This window comes from Colletotrichum jinshuiense, chromosome 4 (assembly GCF_051148585.1).
Source record: "Colletotrichum jinshuiense chromosome 4, complete sequence".
Taxonomy (NCBI): domain Eukaryota; kingdom Fungi; phylum Ascomycota; class Sordariomycetes; order Glomerellales; family Glomerellaceae; genus Colletotrichum; species Colletotrichum jinshuiense.
The window spans coordinates 3,360,030-3,383,899 of NC_139311.1; the positions used below are offsets into that span (position 1 = coordinate 3,360,030).

The window sequence follows — 23,870 nt, forward strand, 5'->3', positions numbered from 1 at the left end:
AGCCATGTACAGAGTACGTATACTTCCTGGCAACGAGGGCGCTCCCCCGGGCATCCCATGCATCGCATTCTTTTCCTCTCTCTCTCCCCTCTCTCTCTCTCTCTCTCTCTTTCTCTCCTGCCACCATATCCATATCTCGCGTTACCAAGGTACCGCACCGCCAAACTACATTGCGGCGGTACGGATGCCGAGTACAGACTACGGTTTCTGGCTGGGACCCGCAACTCTAGTACGGCACCGAACCCAGTCTTCACTTCACTTCCCAGGGGGTACGTAGCCGTTTTTTATTGCCATGCCCTGGTCTTGTCATCTCACTTGCAATTGCCCTACCTTCCCCCCATGCTTTCCACTAATTACAGAAGAGAATGAGGTGCAGCATTGACGGGAGGGCGAGCAGCCGCCCAGTGCTGAGAACGGATGCACCTCTTCGCTTGCCATCGACATTGCATCTGGTGGTGCTGTTACTGTGCCTAGCAGTCCCACCATTAGGATCTCCAGCGCCTGCCAGCAAACCCAGGCGGACCGGTGATGAGTTGGACAAGTCTTGGGCCTAACTCGCTCGGCTTGGTGGTTCCGTTTCGCTCGGGGTCGGACGCGGGGCATTCGTAGCTTGGCCGTGGGACTCCTCCCTCGTCTTCACCGCCCTCACAGACCACCTTTTTTCTTCCTACCCGTAAGAGTGGACCGTCCCTCAACTTTGGTTGAGTGGCATTTTCTGGATTGGACCGAGCAGAGCAAACCATGGGCCGGCTCGGCTCCAGCAGCAATCGCGTTGCCACTGCCACGGTAGCCAAACATCATCGTATACGATGCAACAGTCAGTCTGTTGGTTAACTTGGGGTTGTTCGTGCTAGGAGTGCCAAGCGACACTGCGTCCAGAGGACCCTCGTCACTGCGCAAATTGGGGGGATTTTTTGGGGCCTGAGGCGTCTCCACCCCCCACCATTCTCACAAAATGCATGTGCTATCTAAGCCAGTACGTACCTACGTACCTACCCTGGATAGACGTGCGAGGTAGGAGATACCGCCCACTTCCAGACCACAGTCCAAGCTTCTGCAGCGAGGCCCAAGCACCACCACCTGCTCCTGCTCCTGCACCTGCGCCTACACCTGCACCAGCACAAGTACAAGCACAAGCACAAGCACAAGCAAACGCACAAGCATCTGCATCTCAATACTGATCAAATATACAATCGCATTGGCTTTCTGCCTGCACTTGCACCTGTCACTGTGGGCTTTTCCGTCCCGTCTTTCGTGGCCGCTCTAGCGCCAGAAGTTGGGCAACTGCTGCCACTCACTTGGCATCTACTGGATATATCAGACGACGAAAGCAACTTGAACGATGGCATCGGAATACCTTCCTGTCACCAAGCCATCAACCACTCGTGTCTACCCGAGGCACCTTGCCTTACCTCAGCTCTTGCCTTGGGTTTGTCGAACCTCCTTCGAGCCACACTCAATTTGACCTCGGTCGTCCGAAATCAAATTTGTCCCTCGCTCTTTCAACCCTTGATTGCATATTGTAGAACAGAGGGACCCGCATGGTGGGCATCAACTCGAGATTCTCTGCCCAGCATGCTTTTCCCCAAACTCCAGACTGTTCTTTTTTCCTCACGCAACCATCTGACGATTCCCGCCGCTATACCGAGAGGTGTCGACGCCTCACCATATCGGCATAAAATCGTAAGTTTGGCTAGCAACGGCGGCCTACAGCGGCCGAGTATCGAGATGGAAGGAGCGCCGGATCCAGACCGTACATCGCTCCTGTTGTTGCATCGCTGCGAGTTCTGGACCGCTGGGGCCCACGTCTTGGACTGACACCGCAGCGGTGCATCGACTTGAGGTCGTCCACCCGAGCGTATCCGCACCTCCATCGAAAGATAGCATCGAGGGCCCACGGCTACCCTGTCTTAGCTACCTTGCCTTCCTTACCTTGAGCTTTGTTCATTGAATAATGGATGCTTCCCAAGCGAGCCAGATATTGGCAATCCGGGCATCAAGTCTCAACACGAGGTGTGCGACCCCCTCGAAGTGCATGTGCGTTGAGTCCATCCAGCAATCTTTCGGCAGGCATTTATTTGTCTCTGCCTCCTTGGCCCAGGCCCATGGTCTAGAACGAACAAATCTTCACAATGACACGCCATCCCGTAAAATGCCGTGTCAACTAGATTTCATCCCCTATGCAGTCTTCCTTCTGCCACCTGCCGCTCGCCCATTCCTCGCTTCGCGGTATCAACATGGACGTTACAACACAACTAGGCACGAGAAAAGACTTGGGGTAGGACAGTCCCTCTAACTCATACGGACGACATGCATTTGAAGCAGTCTCCTGCGTACAGGGAAGGAGCTAGACGGGGACCGACCACCGGACACCCGCCGCCTTCTTTAATGCTTCCATCCATCCATGACTCCGGCACCTGGCACCATGACCCCGGCTTGCAGCCCGCTTCGCATCGTGTTACCGTCTTTTCTCTCGTCTCTTATGTCTAATTATCTTCCGGGTGTCAAATGAGAGCCAAGCAGCAGGCGTGCCTTTTTTCCGTTCATCGTCATTCCCACCTGCCGTGGTAGTGGTCGTCGTCCAGGGTCCTGCGTGATCGATCACCGGGATCACCGACATAAAAAGGACTACCCCGGCTCATGCTCGACAGATTGGCGTTGGCAACGGGAATTATGTCCCAACAGGCAATCAGGCCCTCCCTTCACCGTCTTTATTGAGTCTGTGGTTTTCTTGGTTGTTGGGTCTGCCTCCCTCCAGGCGGAATTCTGCCCCTGGCGGCACATCGCAGTGCAGTGCAGTACCCAGCTGCCATGGTCTCCATCAATGTCGAAGCTGAAACATGAAGCTATGCCGGAATGGACGTATTGAACACCAAGGCATTAGGTACTGCACACAACCGGCCAGACGGCTAATCACAAGTCAAAGGCTGAAAGGAAATGTACTTGACGATCCCGTCTTCCTTTGTTCCCACTTTGTTTCCTACCATCCTCGACTTTGGCCTCTTCTTTGTGTTCCGGGTCACCGTTGCATTGCATTCTTTCCCTTTTTGTTTGTTCGGCCGTTTTTTCTTCGAGGGGCTGTTCTTGGCTAGCAACCCTGCTGCCGTTGCAATGTCTTAACCAGCTCGTCGCATGGCCAGGAGCCTTTGGTCGAGTTGCACATGGAAATGTTTGATTGCTTCGCAGAACTGCGGCCTTTCATTGCTGGCGGTGAATAAACCCAAGGTTCTGGTACTGGCCCACCCCAGACTCACTGTGCGGGAAAGCTGCTTGAGACTCTTCGTCTCAAGTACCATTACGGCTGCCGCAGCCTTGGGTCTTGGAAATCGCTAGCTCGGGCCACCCACCCCTGCGTCTTGTCCCTTCTTTGCAGATCATCGCTCAAGCCACAATTCCTCACGCTATTGAGGCTACAGCCGACAAACGACCTCATGCATAGCCCCTCCAGATCTATTTCGCCCTCGTCGCCCAAAGCCAGACAGTGCCGCTCCGCAACTTCGACGACATATCAATCACATGCATTAGCTCTGATCTGCGGCGTACCCAGCCACAACAAACAAGCAATAGCCAGTCCGTCTCGGCATCATTTCGTCCTGTCAACCAGCCACACCCAGCCTCTCGGTTAGCCTCTCTACCGGTGCTCGGCTTGCCTCACTCAACGTATACCATGGAGACAGACCATATCGACAGTCTACTGGAGCGCTATCTTGTCCTCCTGGACGAGTACACAGTCCTGCGCGAGCGCCTCAGCAAGACCCAAGCCGGCATGTATCAGAACATCGCACGAGCCAACTTCTCCGCAGAGAGGGGCGTCCGATACGGTCCGGACTACTACGACGAGCGCATGCAGGCTTCGAGAATTCTCTCCGTGTCCGCAGATGACAGGGGTGTCCCTCACTTTGAGCTTGTCAAGCATGCGAATGCGGTGACGGAACTGGAGGCGGAGAGCGTTGAGGCTCCCAAGAATGAGGGGGCGCCTAACGACATCGATGAGGCTCCGGGTGCTGCCGCTGACACAGCAACGTCTGCTGCTGATGGGAAGGCGGAAGAGAAGAAGAAGGAGAAGAAGAAGAGCAATGACCCGCTTCGTTGGTTCGGTATCTTAGCGCCGCCTCCTCTCCGTCAGGCGCAAACGCTTTCGGTGCAGGCGGTGCAAGATATCATTCCCCGCCTGGTGTCAGTGGACGCCGAGATGATGGATGTTGAGATCGAGGTCAGGAGGGCACGAAAGAAGCGGGCCAAGGCAGAGGCTGCGCAGAAGAAGAATGAAGCGGAGGACGGCGCAGAGACGGAACAACACGAGTCACAGGTTCCAATGACAGCTGCCGCGTCTACCTGATCGGCCTTTCCCCACACGCACCACCGGTCAGCTTATCGAAGATTTACAGACTTACTCCAGTTGGCCTTAGAGGCCATCCAAGCTGTCCGTTGATCTTGGATTTTTCCACACGTCAGTTACGAGGTGCCACCGTTTGAGGCTGCCCGTAACTGTCGTCTGAACCACGGCCCTAATAGCGTCGCCGTCAATCACCAGGATCCAGAAGCCCATCCCCTTCCTGGTATGCAAGTCAACGAGTATCTCGTTCAGTATCGATCGCATACGCAACGTATGTGATGAGAAGTCGTCTATAGCAACATTCTTGGAGTGTTGGTACCCAATAAGCTGTGTACCGCGGCATCTCTGCAAGATGTGGTCTCAACCCTGGCAGTTGAGAGTTCCAGATGTCGATATTTGGCACACGCTATATTGGTAGTGAAAGATGGATCGCTCCTTTGTTCACCGTTTCTCCCGAGCCAAACGTGACCTTGACAAGAATCTCCATACCCATACAAGGGGCTGCATGATGCCCGCCAACAAATCACCAACGACCCCGCCCTTTTGGGGGATGTCTCGCATTGTCAGCACCGCATCATGATTCTCTTCGGGGACGAGCTACTTGGGCGTCTGTCCAGAGGCGCCCAATGTCTTGGTCAGGGTATGCCCCTCGCCGCGCTCCTCGTTTCAAATTGGGTTGTGATTTTCCGCGCTTTCGACTGCAGCGTCCTTGGTACCCAGCCCCGAAGGTGTGGCAGCAGTTGAGTCACACATGAGGAGAAGGGAGATGACCGCTGCCTGGCACATGACGTGCTCGTCCGTGTGGTATTCAGACTACCGAATACTCGGGGGGGCGGGGGCGGAAGCTACCAGTATGGAGGCTATCTAAGAGGCTTGCTAGGGGTCGCCTCTTTTCACGCAGCAACTCTCTGGATCATTGCCCACTTGTCTTTGCCTCCAAGGCCGCATGTCTGGGACTACAGTCTACACTCTCGGGCCGCAGCCCGTGCTAGACAGGATATAAGCCGCCTATGACAAGAGCGACCTCGGCATACTAGGTCGCCAGGGCAACCATGGCGGGATCCTGCATCTGCATACGCTGTACTTGGCCTTCACATCAGCATGCGTCGTTTGTGTCGGGATATAAGAGGTATTGTGTGGCGACAGTGTGAGAGTGGGGGTCCCCAAAGGGCAGGCACCGTAGGACTGCGAACGTCATCGTCATCTTGGTGATACTCCGGAGATTCATGGGTATGAGGAGGGTTCAATGGAAAGCCGGTGCAGGCACCTCCAGGTGGCTAGCAAGGTGAAGGGATGGGGCTGCCTTTACCAAGCTTGCTTCGAGAAGCCGGAGTTACCAAAATATCATCACAAGCGCTCTCAGCACCCTTGTCCAAGGCGTGTGCAGTGATATGGGGGTGGGATTGAGAGTGACTGTACCAGGGAGCGTTGTGGTCGGTAGACCTCCGGCATCAATGGCTGTCAAGGTCTCATTCTTCAGATAATCGTGTTTTCGAAGCCCTCTGAGCACGACCTAACTGGCCTTGGCATATAGAGATCGGTAGAGCGAAGCGATTCTGTACACCGCAGCGGCGATGCTCCTAATGTAAGCAAATCCTTCCGTTCACGCCCTTTACACATAAACAGGGCTCTCCTCTCCGTGTCCCTTTTTGGTGTTTCGACGCGTAAGACTCAACACGTAATCTGGCGATGATAGGTCAGGCAAGGAGGTTCAACTCTTCATCTCTCTCGCTGCCGTTTTTTTTGGGGGGGGAGGGGGGGGGGAGCCGGGATAAAACCTACCCCTTCCTTCGACTCCGTGCTATACCTTCAGCTTGAGACATCTTTTTAACCGCCGTGCTTCTCTCGGGGGGCCTAATGTCCGGGCATGTTCGCGGCGAATGGGGGCGGGCGGTGGTTCTAGGCGGTGGGCGACCGAACAGCTCTGGCATGGAATCCAGGGCCGGGAGGACGAGAGGCGCGTTCAAGAAATCAACGATACGGCGCGACTATGCATGGCTTGTAGTGGCTTGTCTGATAACTTTTTCGTGTGGGAGAGGTCCAGCGACGGAACACGGGTTTGCTGTTAACCTGCCGTCCGCTTTTGTGCGCCGCGGCGGTAACTTCGCCGTCTGCTCCTTCGTCTGCTATTGGCCTGCCAACGCAGCCAGATGAACTGAGTGCATACGAAACCAACCTGACGTGACCGGTGATGCGGAGTGACCATCTGCTAAGTGGAGAGAAAACAGATCCGGTCAAAAGGGGGTTCATCGAGTTTGTCAAATTCAGCAGTACGCAATAGAGTGTAACTTTTTTATTTTCTGCAGAAACAGAGACAGTCGAACTAGCATGAGCTGTAATTGTCCTTCAGTTAGCGGTACCCGCTCAAAGTCTCCAGTACATCGTCCAAAGCCTCTCTCAACGGGTGATCAACATCCACATGCTTCTGCAACCGCGCAGCTATGCCGAGGATGGCACTGGTAGAGTGAACATAGCGCCTCTTCATGCCCTCGGTCGCACCGACGAGCAGAGCCGTTGTGAGCTGGAGAACCGCAATTTGAGCCTCTTGAACAAGCAACGGTTGCTCGGCTTCAGGGGCATCCCAAGCTGCCACTGCAGTGACGAAAGCCATCCAGCCCTCTTTCGAACCGGTCTCTTCGCTCTCTACAATGGGAAGCAGGATTCGGACTATCTCAATACCGCGTGTGGCCTCGTTCTCGTCGTCTACCTTCGATATGCGTTGCAAAATAGTCAAGAGGTCTTTGGTCAGAGCCTCCCAACCATTATGTGTGGAGAACTCTTCCAACCCCGCCTTTTCGACAAGAATGCCCTCCAAACCCACCAGAACCGGGGAGCGGAAGTCGAGTCCTGCTGGAGAACTCGATTTGTAGAGGTCAATGAGCATATCTGTCAGCCCCGCCGCTTCTTTCCTTAGGAGGTCGTTGTCGTCCTCGCGAAGCCAGATGGCCAGGGCCCTGACAGCTGCCAGGATAAGGGGGTCCTCATGAACGGCGTTCTTTTTGGATTCCCAAGAAATTGTAAGCCTCTTGCCTATGGACGTGTCCGTCTCCTTGGTGCGTGCATCTGGGTGCAGCCCAAAGGCTCCTGCCACGGATGCGTCCCACCTGTCTCGTAGGAACTCAATATTTAATGACATGGCTTCCGAAACTGTCCGGCGGAGCTTTAGCAGGAAGTCTGGGGGCATTACCATGTTGGCTACCGATGATTGCTCGTCGTCAAGGCTCCGTACAAGGTACCCAACAAAGTGCGTTGCGACGTCAAATGCCGATCCTAACCTTTGTGCGATTGAAGGGTATGTGGAATCGTTAAGGAGTTCGAGAAGCCGTGGAAGTGTCACCCGTATATCTGTGAGGAGAAGGGTAATGAAGAGGTAAGAGAATGGCGTGTCATCCTTCACATCACTGGTGAACAGAAGCTTTGGCGCCTCCCCAGGGTATACCTCAAGTAAGGATGCAGCCGCAATGGTGTAAGCATTTCTGGCTTCTGGTGTAGGCTTGCTGGCGAGGAGCCTCTTTATAAAGGCGACAACTGGGTTGATCCATTTCGGATTTGATGGTAGGACCTATTCGAGTGTAAGTCAGCTGTCTGTATCGCCTTGAGGGAATAATTACCTTGGGATCTGAATTCCGGAGGAATTTGCCGAGAAATTCGAGCAGGGTGACACCGTCCGTCCCGGTGAAAGACGAAACGAGGGCCTGGATAGTCCCGTCTATTTTTGCCTCCAGTATTGTTCTGTCTTCTCCTAGATCCATGCAGTTGATCCAGGCAAAGGTAAAAACCTCGAGAACTGAAGGGTTGCTCGGTGCAACTTCAACCAACGGACTGACGTCCTCGATCTCAGAAAACGCCTTGGCTCCTTCTGGAAAAGCAACGAGAGCGAGTATTGTCTGTACAATAAGTATAGACGTCTCGCCAGAGCTATTGATTTGTGTCAGCATACACCACCCTCTAAGTGGTCCTGTTTGGCGTACCTTTGCAGCAAGCTGGTGACTAGAAGAGGCAATCTCCCAACGAGCCTCTTTTCTCTTTTGGCCTGATCCGGCAGTAACGAAGTGAACGTGTGAACCACGGAAACTGCCAGATCTAGCATGTTTTTTGCGTCCTTTTGGGCAGACTGGGCGGAAGACCCTGTCCTCACCAGTCGGTCGAGGAACTTGGGGGAGATCGACTCCCAGAGACCAGAGACGGTCTCAGCATCATGGCGGAGCTCCTCAGAGCTGTCGAGTACACTTTTCAAAAGCGCCAAGCCGACAAATCTCGAGGTGTCGTCTTTTGCTTTCAACATGCTCTGAATCTGATCAAGTGATGCTGTTTGCTGGGTCGCCTGCGTCGGGCCGGGGGCTTGGGGAGCCGCTTGAGGACCGGCGGATCCCGATGCTGCATTTCTCTCCATGATTCACGGAGACTTAAGGACGTTCCAGCTATTTGTTATGTCTGTATTGGTCCAACCGAAAGTGATGGGTAAGTAAAACGGTGTGTAAGTCGAGTCTTCGTGTTGTCCGGATTGAGAACCTTGACGTAAGTGTCTGCAACTTCCATAGGCTTACAATAACATTGCCTCAAAGTTAGGTGATTGCTTAGTAGTAACTGCAACAGTCGCAACTTGCTACAACTCAAAGAATACTGTGAGAGGCCCCGACTAGACGAATGACGCTCTTGTGATGAAAAAAATGCCCCGCGTAGAGCGACCCAGATCGTGGCAGGACCCCACTATCAGGTGCGCTCCATCAATACCCCTGCAAGCGCTCCTCTTGGCTACTTCCCACAGCCGTCACATTCGCCGTAGAAGGGCCGCACTGTGATCCGAGCTTACATATCGAGTCAGCCACATGCGGCTTGTCACCGAGCAGGTATGCGGCTTGGAGTGTAAGGTTTACCGTTCACGTCAACTCAGGAGAACGACAACATGATGGTCATAATCTGAGGACACTGGGATTCAATGTCGTCAGATTCGCACCATGGCCGGTCCTGTACACAATGATTCGTCCGCATCGTCCTCATCGCGCCCGCTAAATAACGCCGGCAGTAGCAACAACAGCAACCCCGCCGACCGAGACGAGCTGGACTTCTGGAGCGAAGACGAAGACGTCGCCGATATCCTCGCCGAAGATCCCATTCGCGAAGACTTGGACGAGCCACTCTCATTCAAGCGCAAACAGAAGCAAAGCGTGCTCTCTGCGCCAGGTCGCTTCCTCTCCGCCCTTACCGGCTCGCGATCTGGCACCGCCTCCCCCCACGCCTCGCCGCGAGCGCGAACACCGACCCAAGATCCACACCGATCTCCTCGAAGAGCGGGCGGCCATGGCGCTGCAGATCAAGGAACAAAAGATGGCGCACCATTGGACTGGTACGTCGAGGGACCAGGCAGAAGAGTAGGATACGAGGATTTGACGGCCATCGACTGGATCTTCGAATACACCAAGGAGCGTCAGCGCCTGCGCGTCCTATACTCGAGCGCACATGGCTTGCTTGGTTTATTTAAACAGCTACTGGATGCCAGTGAGGTCTGGGTCATTTTGATTCTGACTGGTATGGCTGTTGGGACCGTGGCTGCTGGGATTGATATCACGACCGATTGGCTTGGCGACCTGAAGACAGGCTACTGCTCAAGTGGTCCGGAAGGAGGCGCTTTTTATCTGAACAAAGGCTTCTGTTGCTGGGGTTATTCTGAAATGTCGAAATGCGCTGGGTGGACTCCCTGGGCTAAGGCGCTGGGAATATCTTCGGCTGGCGGCAAATGGTTCATCGAATACTTCTTCTTTCTCATCTTCTCGGCAAGTCTGATGCTATCACTGCTCACCGTTCTGCTCTAACCCTTCCTTAGGTCATCTTGGCTTCGGCAGCGGCTACGCTGGTCAAGGAGTATGGAATGTATGCCAAGCACAGCGGTATACCCGAGATTAAGACAGTGTTGGGCGGGTTCATTATTCGAAGATTTCTCGGCAGCTGGACTCTGATTACAAAGTCGCTGGGTTTGGTACGTTGTGCGGTGGCCCTCAGTACTTGATTACATTGCATCGACTAACTACCCTAGTGTCTTGCTGTGGGTTCCGGTATGTGGCTGGGTAAAGAAGGCCCTCTGGTCCACGTTGCTTGCTGCTGCGCCAACCTGTTCATCAAGCTCTTTAAGAACATTAATGACAATGAGGGTGAGTCCATCTCACACAGCGAGCGGTGCGTCTTGCTAACATGGCAATAGCCCGAAAGAGAGAAGTATTATCTGCTGCTGCTGCCTCCGGCATCTCGGTTGCTTTTGGCTCGCCCATTGGAGGTGTTTTGTTCAGTCTTGAGGTTTGTAAAACCGGCTTGTCTTCCCATCTTAGGCTAACCGGCGCCTAGCAACTCTCCTACTACTTTCCTGATAAAACCATGTGGCAAAGCTTTGTGTGCGCCATGACTGCAGCCGTAGTCCTCCAAACATTTGACCCCTTCAGAACAGGCCAGCTTGTCATGTACCAAGTCAAATTCAGCACCAGTTGGCATGGGTTTGAGCTTATCCCCTTCATTCTACTCGGTATACTAGGTGTAGGTTGCCTGCCTCTACTTTGAGGACTCCACTTACGATATGATAGGGAATCTACGGCGGCCTTTTTATCAAAGCCAACATGGCCGTTGCTCGATGGAAGAAGAATACGACGTGGCTACCAGGACCCATTGCTCAGGTCGCTGCGGTTGCTCTTCTGACGGCACTTATTAACTACCCCAACTCCTACATGAAGTTCCAAACCTCGGAGCTTGTGTCGAACCTGTTCGTCGAATGTTCCAAATACGTTGACGACCAGATTGGTCTCTGTAAGACGGGGGCCGCATCGGCACCGACTATCATCTTGTTGATCTTCGGGGCTATACTTGGCTTCTTCCTGGCCACCATCACCTTCGGCCTCCAGCTTCCTGCTGGCATCATTCTTCCTTCAATGGCAATTGGCGCCTTGACTGGCCGAGCAGTGGGGATTATCATGGAGATCTGGGTTACGAATCACCCTACGTTCTTCCCCTTTGCCTCTTGTGAACCAGATATCCCCTGTGTGACGCCCGGGACGTATGCCATTATTGGCGCGGCGGCCACTCTTGCCGGAGTTACTCGGATGACCGTCTCGATCGTCGTCATCATGTTTGAGCTGACTGGAGCTTTGACTTATGTTCTGCCCATAATGATTGCCGTCATGATATCCAAATGGGTGGGAGATGCATTCTCTCGGCGGGGCATCTATGAAGCCTGGATTCACTTCAACGAGTATCCCTTCTTGGACAACAGCGAGGAGATGGTCATACCTGATATCCCCGCTTCGCAAATCATGACCCGCATTGAGGATCTCGTTGTGATCACGGCAACGGGCCACACTATCGCCAGCCTCAAGAACATCCTCGATACGCACCCTTACAGGGGCTTCCCGGTTATCTCAGATCCCCGCGATGCTATATTGCTGGGGTATATTTCACGAGCAGAACTCACTTACAACTTGCAAATGTGCTTGCAACCACCACGGTCTCTTCCTCCCGAGACAGAGGCCTTCTTCTCTCATCAGCCTCTTGCGGATCCCCGCACAACACTCGACCTTCGGCCGTGGATGGACCAGACTCCGATCACGATGCCCTCACGCTCCAACCTACACCTGGCTGTGAGCTATTTCCAGAAGCTCGGCTTGCGATACGTCTTATTCAGTGACCGCGGTGCTTTGCAAGGGCTTTTGACCAAGAAGGATGTTTGGTACGTTCTCAACGGTGCCGAGGAAACACGCCGGACCAGCGGCCTGCCTAGAGACATGGGCGTCGAAACTGGCATCACAAGAGAGGATGATGGTGGCGAGCAGAGGGGCCTGTTGAGGGGCGACAGGCACGAGGAAGGGATCAGTCCGGCAGACGACCGGGAACCGATCTTATAAGCTAGAGCACAATCTCAGGACAATGTATGATTTACTTAGACATGAATGCAAACTTGTTACGACGTCGATGGCCAAGTTTGCTTCCCCCTTTTAGTCTCTGGCACAAGACCGTGTGGGGATGTGGGCAACCCATGTTGCAACCAAGATACTTCGGCTAGGCAATTCCCAAGGTATATAGACCAGGGGCTGCTCTCTGTACTCTGCAAAGCAGCAATGGGTGAAGAACAAGCTGCAAGCCCTGCCTCGTGCGATATCCCTGAATGACGAGGTCCTCGCCGTGGCGAGTGCCGTTGCCAATGCTGTTGTCGGGTGTCGGAATGCACGCCACACGGAAAAGCGTCGTCACGGCCAATACACGTCAAGATATGATGCTTTGCCAATATACAAACCCATCTCGGCCTGGTTGGGCTTGCCTCCATGGCCCCGGATGTCCGCCTCAGCCACTCGGTTCGTGAATATTATGGAGACGATCAGAGACAAGCAACCCCCCCTCGTTGAAATTTCCAGATGCCACGCTGTCTACTGCTCTTTCGTGGCCACTTCTCCCAAGAAACACAACTAACCCGATCAAGCTTTGGTGCAGGTACCCCGATCACTGCTGCAGGAGTCGATCAAGTGAAACATTGGAAGCAGTGCTTTACGAGGCGATGGGATATCATGCACGCCGAGGAGACATGCAAAACTTGTAGGGAAGCCCAGGTCCAGAGAAACCAAACACGCTTTTGGTTCATTGATGTACATAGACCACCATATGGCTCGTAAATGCTCGCCGCCGACCGCAAATATCCTGATTTCCCATATGGTCCAAACGCCAAAAAAACAATAATAAAAATCCAATTTCCCAGGGTATCTTTAAATGCAATCTTGCCAGCCTTTTGTGTTGTGTTGACGCCTACGCGCGCGGAAAGAATTCCACGCTGGATTTGCAAGAGGTGTACGCTGTGGCCGATACCTCGCCGTACGAAGAGCACTGGACGTCGCAGTCGGAGGAACTCGGCATCGAGGCCAATAGGTCTATCATATGCTGTGTCCCAGGCTGCCTCGTCCCCAGAGCCATGATACACCACCGCGGCGGATTCCAGCCTGGGAAGATGTCACAAACGGCCTTCATGGCCGCCTCCATCTGCCTCGCCATCCGCTGCTCGAGCATTCCGTGAGGGTTCGCCGGCACAAGCTCGAACTGGTCGTCGTAGACCGGATTCTCGTCGCGGGGTACGAAGACAAGGCGTTCCAGCCTTGGCATGCGCGCGCGGATTTGCTTGAGGACCTCGACCGTCAGGTTCGCAGCGCTCATGGACTGGTACATGCTGTCGACCCAGAAGAGGGAGTCATTGATGGCGAGATGGCGCACCTCGGCGAGGTCTTCGGGGTCGCAGAGAGCCATAACGGTAAGAAACTGCGCTTCGGAGGCTATGTAGCCGTCGCGGGCGCCGAAGTATAGGACGTCGCGGCGCTTGTCGAAGAAGATCTGGCCCGGATTGCGCGTCATGCCGAAGCTGAGTTGATAGGAGCTTAGGGCCTCGCGGCGGGATTCATGACAGACGTGGAGGTTGACGGGGATGGCAGCGCAGGAGGTGCACCCGCTGGTCGACGGCCGTGGAAACTGGGCGTGGGAGGCATGGGAGGCGAACGATAGTGACTTTGCGCCGCATCTGATGGGGACGACTCGGGGCGGCGGGAGGTGGAAGTTCCAGATCTTGAGGCGGAGCTCTACGGGTAGCCTGGGGAAGCAATGCTGTGATGGCTTCGGTCAACGAGACTGGACGTGTGATAGGCTATACGGGAGATCGACGGAGCTAAACGTACGAAGCAGTCCAAGAGCTGCGGGAGACTCGCTTGCGCGGGGCTGCCGTCCGTTCGTGTACTCGGTGCGGGCGTTGTCGTGATGGGTGACATGATCCATGCGATTGAGGCGCAAGACTGATTGCTGCGACGTCAAGTCGGTAATTGGGGGGAGAGCCCGTGACAGAGTTGTGTTGTTGGAGCAGTGCGGGACACGATGACGGATGTCAGAAGAGGTGGCAAGCGTGAGTGGTTAATATATCGCCGCGACGCCGCAACGCCCCGGCTAGCAGCCCCATCCCAGGCAAACGACCACAAAGGATATGCCTGTCAACATGCGTCCCGCAGGACCCAAGACGGCCCGAGACATCATTAGACTTCCTTGACAAATACCCAGCCCCGGCTGTCCTCCCATAACCAGGCCATCGGGGCCGTAAAAGTTATCTGCATACCAAGAAGGTCGTGGACCGTGACGACTTGACGACCGCACACCCCCTAGTCAGACGCATGTTTGTATCAGGGAAGAAAGTGTGGCGGCTCAGAACCCGATGCCTTGGGTCGGGGCGACAAGGGGGCCATCTTCGCAGGATTCAGACAGTCCTTTTTCCACATCAAGTTAGGGGCCCCCTCGGGGACACGACACTGGGCGGGAGGAAGAGCTCCAGGGCGGGGCTGACCCAAGGGGTGGCCAGTATTCGTATGCACAACAGAGTTGCAAAGGTTTTGTCGGTCGTTGCGAGGCATGACTTCGGGACTCCTGGCTCATACTGCAGCAACGGTCCTCCATGGCTGCGCCAATGGTGGTCGGGATTCCCATTTAACACTGGCTGTTTAGTGATCTGAATGAAAGAAAGGCTCGAATAGGCAAGAAAACGCGGAGCTGCCAAGGCCTGCCCGGGTTCGAGTCAAAGGGCGCGCAGGTCTGCGGGAGTGCCGAATGGGGAGCCAAAGCGGTGCGAAATGTAATGGGCGGGCCAGGCCCATTCAGACACATGTGAATTAGTTACGGGTGGCCATAGAGGGCATGCTTGAAACTGTGCCAGGTGGCCAGGCTGCCGATTACCAATTTCCAAGTTTTCTTAGCTATCGAAAGAAGGGAATCTGCAAACTCGGCCCGGCCGTAACTAAAGGTGGTCCGCAGATCCTCCAGATGCAAAGACGGGTGATGCGCGCGTGGTTGGTTCCAGCCGGTTGGGCTGAACCAGGGGTCAGGGGTCGGGACAGGGGATGTCTCGGAGGCTGCTGCAGTCTGCTTATGCTGCTGTCTGTGTGTGAGCCATAGCTCTCTAATGAACCATGGGATGTGGGTGACTCTCTGCGTCGTATCCCTGGCTTGGCTGTTGGCAATCTCAGCTGAATCGGAGTACGTACTTACCAGACATGCAGCGTTGATGTATTAGATGCGATTTTCAAAAGGAACCTTCAAGGAGAAAATCTCCCTCTGCGCCGAACGCAGCGCGATATCCCGCCCGTCCTGCAGAACATGAATGAAAAGTGTGCCCGGCTGAGCTGCATCCTGATGGCTCCAATGGACTCAGTTGGAACGTCTGGGATATTCAACCCCCAGTGGTGGACTTGGATACGTGCCGGCAGCGTTTCCCCATGGCGCCACCGTGAGACCTCGAGTAGACGAATCGGACCTGTCAGTTGTTGTGACTCGGTGGCCGAAGTATCAACCCCGCAGTCAGTAGCTGCCGAACTCCGAACGCTGGCCCATGCCTACTGAGGTAGCTAGCTAGCTGGGGCTTGGTGTCAGCAGTTTTGGCCCCTTGGAAACCATGGTTAACCTTCGATATGCTGGAAGGCTGGGCATCGCACGATTGACATTCCACAGCTTGCGGATGTTGAGGTCCACAAAGCCAGCCTACCGCTTTCTCTGGTGATCCTCACACCTGTTCGTCGTCCGTAAGGCAGACGCGGGTTGGGTGAAGTGCCCTAAGTGCTCTTGGACGAGCTGGCATCGGCTTTTCAGGCTCCGATGCAGCTTCCTCCGTTAATGTGCAATCAGCTAGACATTGGCATACCAATCTTCGGGCCTAACCGACGGACGACGGACGCCAGTGTTTCTAGTTCACATGAACGCCAGCAGCCGTGCTGACACTAGACTCATGGACGTGGGCGTTTTGCATGGTTAATATTGGAAGATGAGGCTGGTAACCGCAAGGCTTTTGTTTGACTGTGGCAAACCCGCAGGCAGGCCGTGTAAATACTCTGCTGGCTGACTGGCACAACGCTATCGGGGTCTGTTGGTTGTGATCACTTTTCGATATGACAGGGCCTAGGTGCTAGGTGCTAATGATCCTGGCAGCCCTGACAACCCTGGCATCAGTTTGACCACCACATCCAGTGCCTGGCTTACCTGACCATTGGGTATTGGACCTGACCCCCCTGATGATGTGGAATCATTGACGACCTTCTGGGAAAGTAAAGGCGTCATTGGCTCAATGCGTGATGCATGTCGCAGTTCAAAACGTGAGACATACTCGTGGGGATGGACTGTCCAGCCCTCAGGAACGAGCATGGCGGACAGCATCTCAGTGGCCATCACGAACTCATCTAGTTTTCGTTGGCTTTCCGTGCCCGTACGTCCGCAATATCCGTGTCCGTACATGTCGCAACTGCTGTTCGAAGGCCACAGACAGCCCAGCCTCGGTTACCAGAAGAAGCCAATTGCACAGTTTTCAATGAACGCAGCAGAAAAATCTGCAAACTCTATGCAGATACGAGTCTGCAAATTTCTTTTTTTGTCGGCGTTGGCGACAGCTGCCTCGAAGATGGTGGGAAGTAATATGTGAGAAACCCCAACACCTGGCACGACTGGCTACCAGCTGCAGGTGTGTAGGTTTATGTAAGCAAGATACCGATATGCTCGTCAAACTGGAGCTACCCGTTGTTCAGTCGTGTCGCCAGGGGTTGTCTACCCATCCCCACACGTCCCGCTTGACGTGAGCTTATTATTCCCCGGGTCGCTTTTGACGGCGGCAAGTGAGAAATGTTGCTAAATTCTATAATTGACTTGCAGCAACCACGATTATGACAAAATCCCAGCCGGCGAATAAGCGTTTAAGCTCAGTTTTACTTATGGGTATCCGCAATCTCCCATTGGCCCTGTTGTTGACCTTCCCGCCTCTAAGCGCTGGGGATGACCACAGAAGGGACCGGCATCTGCGGGCGACTAGCCAATCTGAAGCCGGATAGCTGGCCAGGGCCTCGATGATCCCCAACTTCAGGGCTCCGAGATGCCGCAAGCGCGGGCATCTTGCATCGGCGCAACGCTCGCTGCGATAATTTTGGTCCGGGCTATTTTCCCCCGGACATTGGCAAGATTACGTGCCGCGCCTAAGGACGGCAGTCGGCGCGTATTTGATTCTTGGACGTTGTATTTGTACGCCCTAGAGTCCCCTTTTCGTAAGTTTGTGAAGCAAGAATCCAAAGCACTAACTCCCTTCTTTTGTTTTCTTTCCTACGTCTTTTTCTTTGCCAAAGGTTGTTCTTCAATTTTAGTCATTTTCGCTTATACCCGTAATCTGGTTTGCAAGGAAGCCAGCCTTACTTATCCCTTCGACGCCATGTCTTCCGAGCCCAAGAATATTTCACAAACCTCGGACTTTGAGATCGATTCTGAGGATGTCCGCTTGCCACCTCAGACACACGTACTCAGGAGTGTCGATGCCGCGAGGGTCAGCCTGACCGCCTTGGCTCTCCTTGCAGGCATCACCATCCTCGGCGTATCGGCAGACGCTCTTGCGGTTTACGATGCCACCCATGTTCCTGCCAACTACTTGCTTCCTCTGTGGCCGGATGCCTTCGACCTGCGGCCGACAGTGGCTCTGGTTGTTGGAAGCTCCATCGTCGTCGTCGCCAACCTAGTTTCTCTACTCTTCAGCCGAGTCCAATCTGTGAGTTAGACCATCACCTGAGGCGTAGACAGGGTTGGATTGGGGGCTAATACCGAACAGCTCCGTGGCCAGAGTATCATCCACAGCTCAGTTACAGTGGCGGCTCCTTCCATCGGACTGTTGGCTTCAATAGTTGCCATGTCTTTCTTCTACAGCATCAACGCATCGACAACTGTCGATACTCTCCAAAGCTGGAGCTGCCGCTGGTCTGAGGTGGCCATGATGTCGCGGCCGCATTTCGGTACGCTTTGCAAGCAAAGCCGAGCCGGTCTCTACTTGTCTATCCTGCTGGTCCCGATCGAGGCCATAGTCTTGGGAGCCGGCGCATACCAGATGGTTCTCGAGAGGAACGTTAGCCGCATCAGCAGGGTGGTGGAGGCACAACGCAAATCTGGGAGTCCTGTCCCTTCGTCAGTCCGTGACATCGAAGGGGGACATCACTGAGATAAGCAGCCTGAATCTGCAGGAGAGGAGACTTTGCCACTTTGTCTGTGTCGATTGTCTGGGTTTAATCAAAGGGGCGACGCCGGAAGCGGACGTTTTGTTCTGATGGAATTGGGGGTTAAAGCGTGTAAGATCCGAGTAGCTGGGAGTCAGCTGCGTGACATATGTACAGGTGTCCGTACTTCTTCTGGACGGTTTACGCCGCATGCCTGAAGGGCGGGTGGGACTGTCAGAAATATTGCTATTACCGATCTAGAAATTGATCTAGGTTTCGTCCTTGAACAACTTTTTGACTGATTCACAAAAACCCAGATTGAGGCCGCATTCGGTCACTGCAAAGAGTCAACAAAGTAACAGGGGTATTACAGGTCGCCACCCGAGTTTCTATTGACGCAAGTGGAGATGGGGAGAAGTCGGTTTAGAGGCAACCTGTTCTCGATCATGGCCGTTTGCGAAAGAAGGGTCTCGATGTGGAAGATGGACTGTGGCCCCGGCTCTGTCGGCATATTGGCTGCAATTGGCCCCATTCCATTAGCTGTTCGTAGAGAGAGAATAGCTTGCTGTTGGTCCGGGCTTGAGCAAAACTGGAAGAAGTGGCATATGCGTGTTAGTGGGCTAGCTGTTCGCTCCTTGTGTAAAAGGCTGCCTAAGATCCTCGGGTCGCCAAACTTTGAAGTTCGTCGCTGATCTGGCCGGGAGCTAGTTAGTATAAGGCGCTCACTTGTAGACTTTCTGGGAGGACAGGGCCCTTGGGATAAGCTATTTCGAAAGGACCCCCCTCCCCAGTCAGATTTCAGTGGAACGCCCTCGACCCACTGAGTACAGTAGTGTACGCACGGGCTTTGAGGACCACAGGGAATACCTGTGACCCGCCACGGGTCACGCTGTTCAAGCAGGCCACACAGGCTGTCGCGGAATGATTGGTTCACCAGCACATGCGTTTGCTTGCTTGAAAGGGATGAACACCGCTTTGGCCCTTGACTGGACCTGAGTTCCGCCCAACTTCGGTAGCGGGCCCACCTCGTTACTCCTCCGATACGTACTCCACCTTACCTCAAAATGCTCACCTTGCCTTGTCACCGTAGTAGCCAAGGTACCACCAGAGGACGTCCTCCACCTCACAGCTTTCGGTCTCGGCCAGGTGTGGTGGGACATTGAAGCTTTGCAGCTTGTGACCCAGTTATTGCCGTGTGTCTCTGACTCTCCGGAAACACCTACATTCCGTCCAATCTTTGCCCACTCCGTCGCTGACTGGACGACTCCTGGTCGGCTGCCAATCCACACCCGTCTCCAGTGTCTTGACTTCTTCGTTTCTGGGCCCTCCTCATTCTTGACAGGACGGGGCAATCAGACGGAGAGGATGGTACAGGACGGTCAGTATCCAGACAAGCCGGAAGAGCAAGAGCCTAAGAGAAGCCAAATGGTCTCCGCAATCCACGCGAAACCAGCAATTAATGCTGTCCTGTCAGCGTCACCCGGGATGCCACACTGTCCACCATGCGGCTGACCGAGTAGCTGGCTGCGGCGTGCCGTTTGGCTTTCCTTCGCTCTCTACTAAGACTTCACACATTACGGTAGACCGGATCGGGCTGTCCTGCGTTCCAGAGATGCCTTAGGGACATGGACACTGCCGTCCGGATTCTCGACTGTTCGACTGTCCTTGATCATGCCACACAGCCTATGCTACCTTGGCTCTGGCGACGGGAAGGCCACGGGCCTTACGGAATCCCTGCTAATTTCTCTTGTCGCAGACGACGAGCCAGTTTAATTCAAGATCGCAATGGGAACGGTGAAGAGAAAGGCGAGGTATGAACATGCTGTGTGCCGCATGAGGTGGCCCCCAAGATCGCAATAAACATAGGACGGCTCTGGCAACAGGCCCAGAATGGCTCGGGCTCAGACGACTAGGTAACGCGGCCATGAATTCAGAGGAGGTCGCTGGGTCAATGAAGCCGAGGGGAAAGTCCTGATTCTTCTACCTTGGTTACCTGGCGAGATGGGTTACGGCACGCTACTTTCCTCAAGCCGACGCAAGTTACTCAAGGTAGAAACGCAAGGCGAGGCAATCGGACATGGGGGTGCTTCGTCCAGTCTAGTCCAGCCCAGGCCGATTCCTTTCTCCGTCTTTCCTCTTTCCGTTCGTTCAGATCTGCCTGTCTTGCATTGAAACCGGGCTCGTCAAGCGCGAAGAAAGACGCAGTGTGCGCACCAGGCCTTGGCTGTTTCCGTTTTCAACCATTATCTCACGTTTTTGGGTGGCCATCAGTCTCTGCATCGATTCCGACCCAACGACTCGCACAGTCCTCTTAGCTCGACCGGCAACCAGCAGCTCGCGGCAGCCATCTTCGCCTCATATAATAGTCCCCCCAAATCACCAAACAGTCGCATCTGATTTCTTTCCGTTCGTCCAGCTGTTTGTTTACTGTCTAGGCCCAGGAACTTACCATCTCACCGGGCGTTTCCTTGTTGTCGCATCTGAAAGATCGGCAAGTTGGCATCTTTGACACGGGACCTTTGCATCAACCTTCCTTGCGGCTTCTGTTGCCAGCCCTAAACGCCCCGAGTACGAGGAACTCCGTGCATCAAACGCACGACTTATCTACACATCTGCGTGCTTGACAACTGAGCACATAACGCCAAGATCAAGGACTCTAGTCAACAGCTCCCGAGTCAACTTGGCATCGCTTGACTATTCTGGTTGGTGCTTTTTCGGTATGTAGCAAGCTAACGGGGCTACTGGGCGGGTGCGAGACTGACACGGCCGCTGCTAGTAAGACGCCGCTCTCAAGCAATCACGTTTGATACATTGGCAAATTCCTAGCACTGCCAACACCGCCTTCGTACTATTATCTTGAGCTTTGGCCCTCGCAGACCGTCACAGATATGGCCGACCGAGTCTCCCCGCCCTCTTCTCCCCCGCAGGAGTCCAGTACCCCCAGCACGAACAACGAAAAGGTCGTCACCACCAGTACACCCGTCACTCCGGAAAGCAAACGTCTCTCAACAGCTGGTGGTCTATCCTTTGCCGAACGAAAAATGAATCGGCGTCCCTCTACGGCCCCGGCCCCCATCGTCGAAGGGGATGACATGATGACGAGAGATGTTGTGCATTCCCTTCCCGGTGATGTTCGCAACAATAGGAGGTCCAAGACGCAAGCCGATTTGGCCAAGCGCCGAAGCTCTTACTATGAAGAGGCCTTTCAGGGTGACAGAGAGTCGAATGTTCTCAAGGACCGCGTATATAGCGAGGCTATCGTGATGGCTGAACTGCGCACCAACGTTATTGTACGACTGAACTTCCCGGCGACACCCGCCTACTATGACTAACTTCGCGTGCAGGTCAACGACGAATTCAGCTTCATCACGGACTTTTCGTATCAGCTCTCTGTTAGATATCAGCGACCGGTGTCCTCAATCGTGGTGAACTTGCAGCACGGTGCCTGCATGCTTTTTGGGGGCACTTTTGAGCCGGCGTACACGATGTCGATCCACGCTTTGCCCGTCGAGGTTGGCGTGACTAAGAACAAGAGGAACACGGCTTTGCTCCAGAAGCACCTTCAAGAAGCCCTCGGTGTTTCGCCCGTTCGTGGATACGTCAAGTTCGTTGAGGTACCCGCAGAGAACATGGCTGTCAACGGCAAAACCACTGCGGCTCATATCAAGGATGTGACCGGTGAAGAGGAGGAGACTATTGCTGAACGCCGTGCCCGCAATCGCAAGAGTATGGGCGCCAAGGTAAGAAACCAAAAACACAACGAGGAACATACGAGTGGTGCTGACAGTCTCGCAGTCCATTGCAGCTCTCCGACACGGGTCCATTGTGGGAGGCAGGAAGGGCTCCGTCTTTGATTTCAGGAGAGACTCTGTTGCTCCTGGACGGAAGGACTCGGTCATGATGCCCCCTCCTCAAGAACTTACCCCTCCGCATAGCGCAACGGATGCGCCCGCCGTCCCCGGTATCCCCGAGGTTCACGCGCCCAACACTACTGACACGGCCCCTGAAGAGAAGGTTGGTGCACCAGTCAAGGAAGTTGAGAAGGCTCCCACCAACACCAATCTGGCCCCTCCCAAGAAGACCAAGGTGAAACGCAAGAGCAGCTTCGTTTCGTCACTCTTCTCACGCTCCTCCAAGAGCACGGCTGTGTCCACATAGACAGTGATGGGATACACAACCATCAAATCTATTGTTTCTTTTGTATTAGGCTAATTTTTGGGTTGGAGCAGTGGGTAGATTGAAAACCCGAGAGGCCGGAAGCAACGGAGCACTGCATCACTGAAAAGGAGGATGGAGTTCTGCATGGCAGCCTGCGCAGGCAGGCGGCGGCCTCGGGTTATAATCTAGGGGCACCAATTTGTAATGGTATTTATACTACCTAATACTTGGAGGTGTGGTCGGGGGCAAGACAGATATGTAGTCTTTCTCAATCAACCTCGCTTCATCATCACGCTGGCATTCACTAGGTAGCGTCTGACCAAAATCTCAAGGGCTTTGGTTCGAAGCTAGCTGCAGGAACCTTTGTGTGTGTGTGTGTGTGTGTGTATAGGACTTGACGTCGGCTGTTGGAGTCCATGGATGGCGATGGTTCTATTCTGAGAATACCCAACGAGTTCATGACAGAAACCCAGTCATCACGAAGTAAGGCGACGGAACAAGCCCCTATTCGAGTAAACTTGGAGATGGCGGATGAGAAGGAGGTGCACGGTTGTGATTTCGCTTAATTAAATGGGGCATCCAGAGCTGCAGTCGCCCGTGGGAGCAAGCTGCACCAAGAGCTAAGGCGGACGACTTGTTATCTTATCGCCGCTGCTGCATCGTCATCCCTCCCCGTGCTCACCTGCCACTTGCTTCACACCTCTCCCGCCCTCCCGCTCCACTGCAATATAGTGCGACTCGACATCAACACGGTGATAAATTAGATCGCATCAGCCCGGCAACCGGTCCTCGAACGACGATATCCTCTTGCTTCAACTGACTTATAGGTGCTGGCAGAAATTTAAAGGCGCCCGCAACACCTAGCGCCAACCAGCGGCTTTTTTTTTCTTCTTCCGCATCTTGGACCAGAATCGGGGTGTGTTCCAGTAGCCACTCACTGCTGCCGCCGACTGAGGTGGCCAGTTACGGACCTTGGAGGTGCCTTCTTGCAGCGCCGCGGTGAACATTGCTCCCTTTTCCAACCCAAAGAAAGAGAGAGGCTTTCCGAGGACGAGTGATAACGACGTGCACAGAATATGGAGGTGAGATACATGCCGAGTTTCTTATTGTTGTGATACCACTGTCTATCATCAACCCGCTGCGTCCTTTCCATCCCACTGCTTTTCGCTCGCACCCTTGTCCGAGAGGGTCGCCTTGGAAAGACCAACTGTCTGTATAAGACGGTGCTGAGCCTCAGCCCAAGCCTGGCCGGCCCTCGCAGCCTGAGTAATCATGCCCCCGTCTCGTCGAACAAAACACGCCGTATTTCTTATACGGCTCGAACCACGCGGAGACAGTCAGCTTGGTGCGCCGGCATTTTGCGTCACCCCAAC

At 54.2% G+C, this 23,870-nt stretch overlaps 7 protein-coding genes across 7 annotated transcripts; 4 read left to right on the plus strand and 3 right to left on the minus strand.

The window, feature by feature from the left end:
* Positions 1–3,667: 3,667 nt before the first annotated feature.
* EsH8_IV_000831 (uncharacterized protein) lies at positions 3,668–4,339 on the plus strand (the record flags this gene model as incomplete). Its single annotated transcript, XM_083265721.1, has 1 exon — positions 3,668–4,339. The coding sequence occupies one exon, from the start codon at positions 3,668–3,670 to the stop codon at positions 4,337–4,339; it is 672 nt and encodes a 223-aa protein (XP_083124616.1).
* A 2,347-nt stretch (positions 4,340–6,686) lies between these two features.
* Positions 6,687–7,526, minus strand: EsH8_IV_000832 (uncharacterized protein; the record flags this gene model as incomplete). The annotated part of the gene is made up of 1 exon (XM_083265722.1): positions 6,687–7,526. The coding sequence occupies one exon, from the start codon at positions 7,524–7,526 to the stop codon at positions 6,687–6,689; it is 840 nt and encodes a 279-aa protein (XP_083124617.1).
* Positions 7,527–7,776: 250 nt separating this feature from the next.
* On the minus strand, positions 7,777–8,729 carry EsH8_IV_000833 (uncharacterized protein; the record flags this gene model as incomplete). Its single annotated transcript, XM_083265723.1, has 2 exons — positions 7,777–8,254; positions 8,308–8,729. The coding sequence occupies 2 exons, from the start codon at positions 8,727–8,729 to the stop codon at positions 7,777–7,779; spliced, it is 900 nt and encodes a 299-aa protein (XP_083124618.1).
* A 565-nt stretch (positions 8,730–9,294) lies between these two features.
* On the plus strand, positions 9,295–12,219 carry EsH8_IV_000834 (chloride channel; the record flags this gene model as incomplete). The annotated part of the gene is made up of 6 exons (XM_083265724.1): positions 9,295–10,110; positions 10,161–10,313; positions 10,371–10,485; positions 10,536–10,627; positions 10,676–10,861; positions 10,909–12,219. 6 exons carry the CDS (start codon positions 9,295–9,297, stop codon positions 12,217–12,219), a joined length of 2,673 nt encoding a protein of 890 aa, XP_083124619.1.
* An 892-nt stretch (positions 12,220–13,111) lies between these two features.
* On the minus strand, positions 13,112–14,115 carry EsH8_IV_000835 (2EXR domain-containing protein; the record flags this gene model as incomplete). The annotated part of the gene is made up of 2 exons (XM_083265725.1): positions 13,112–13,954; positions 14,026–14,115. The coding sequence occupies 2 exons, from the start codon at positions 14,113–14,115 to the stop codon at positions 13,112–13,114; spliced, it is 933 nt and encodes a 310-aa protein (XP_083124620.1).
* Positions 14,116–17,570: 3,455 nt separating this feature from the next.
* EsH8_IV_000836 (uncharacterized protein) lies at positions 17,571–18,344 on the plus strand (the record flags this gene model as incomplete). The annotated part of the gene is made up of 2 exons (XM_083265726.1): positions 17,571–17,900; positions 17,961–18,344. 2 exons carry the CDS (start codon positions 17,571–17,573, stop codon positions 18,342–18,344), a joined length of 714 nt encoding a protein of 237 aa, XP_083124621.1.
* A 2,883-nt stretch (positions 18,345–21,227) lies between these two features.
* EsH8_IV_000837 (Tautomerase/MIF superfamily) lies at positions 21,228–22,497 on the plus strand (the record flags this gene model as incomplete). The annotated part of the gene is made up of 3 exons (XM_083265727.1): positions 21,228–21,629; positions 21,684–22,079; positions 22,135–22,497. The coding sequence occupies 3 exons, from the start codon at positions 21,228–21,230 to the stop codon at positions 22,495–22,497; spliced, it is 1,161 nt and encodes a 386-aa protein (XP_083124622.1).
* Between the last annotated feature and the right edge of the window lie 1,373 nt (positions 22,498–23,870).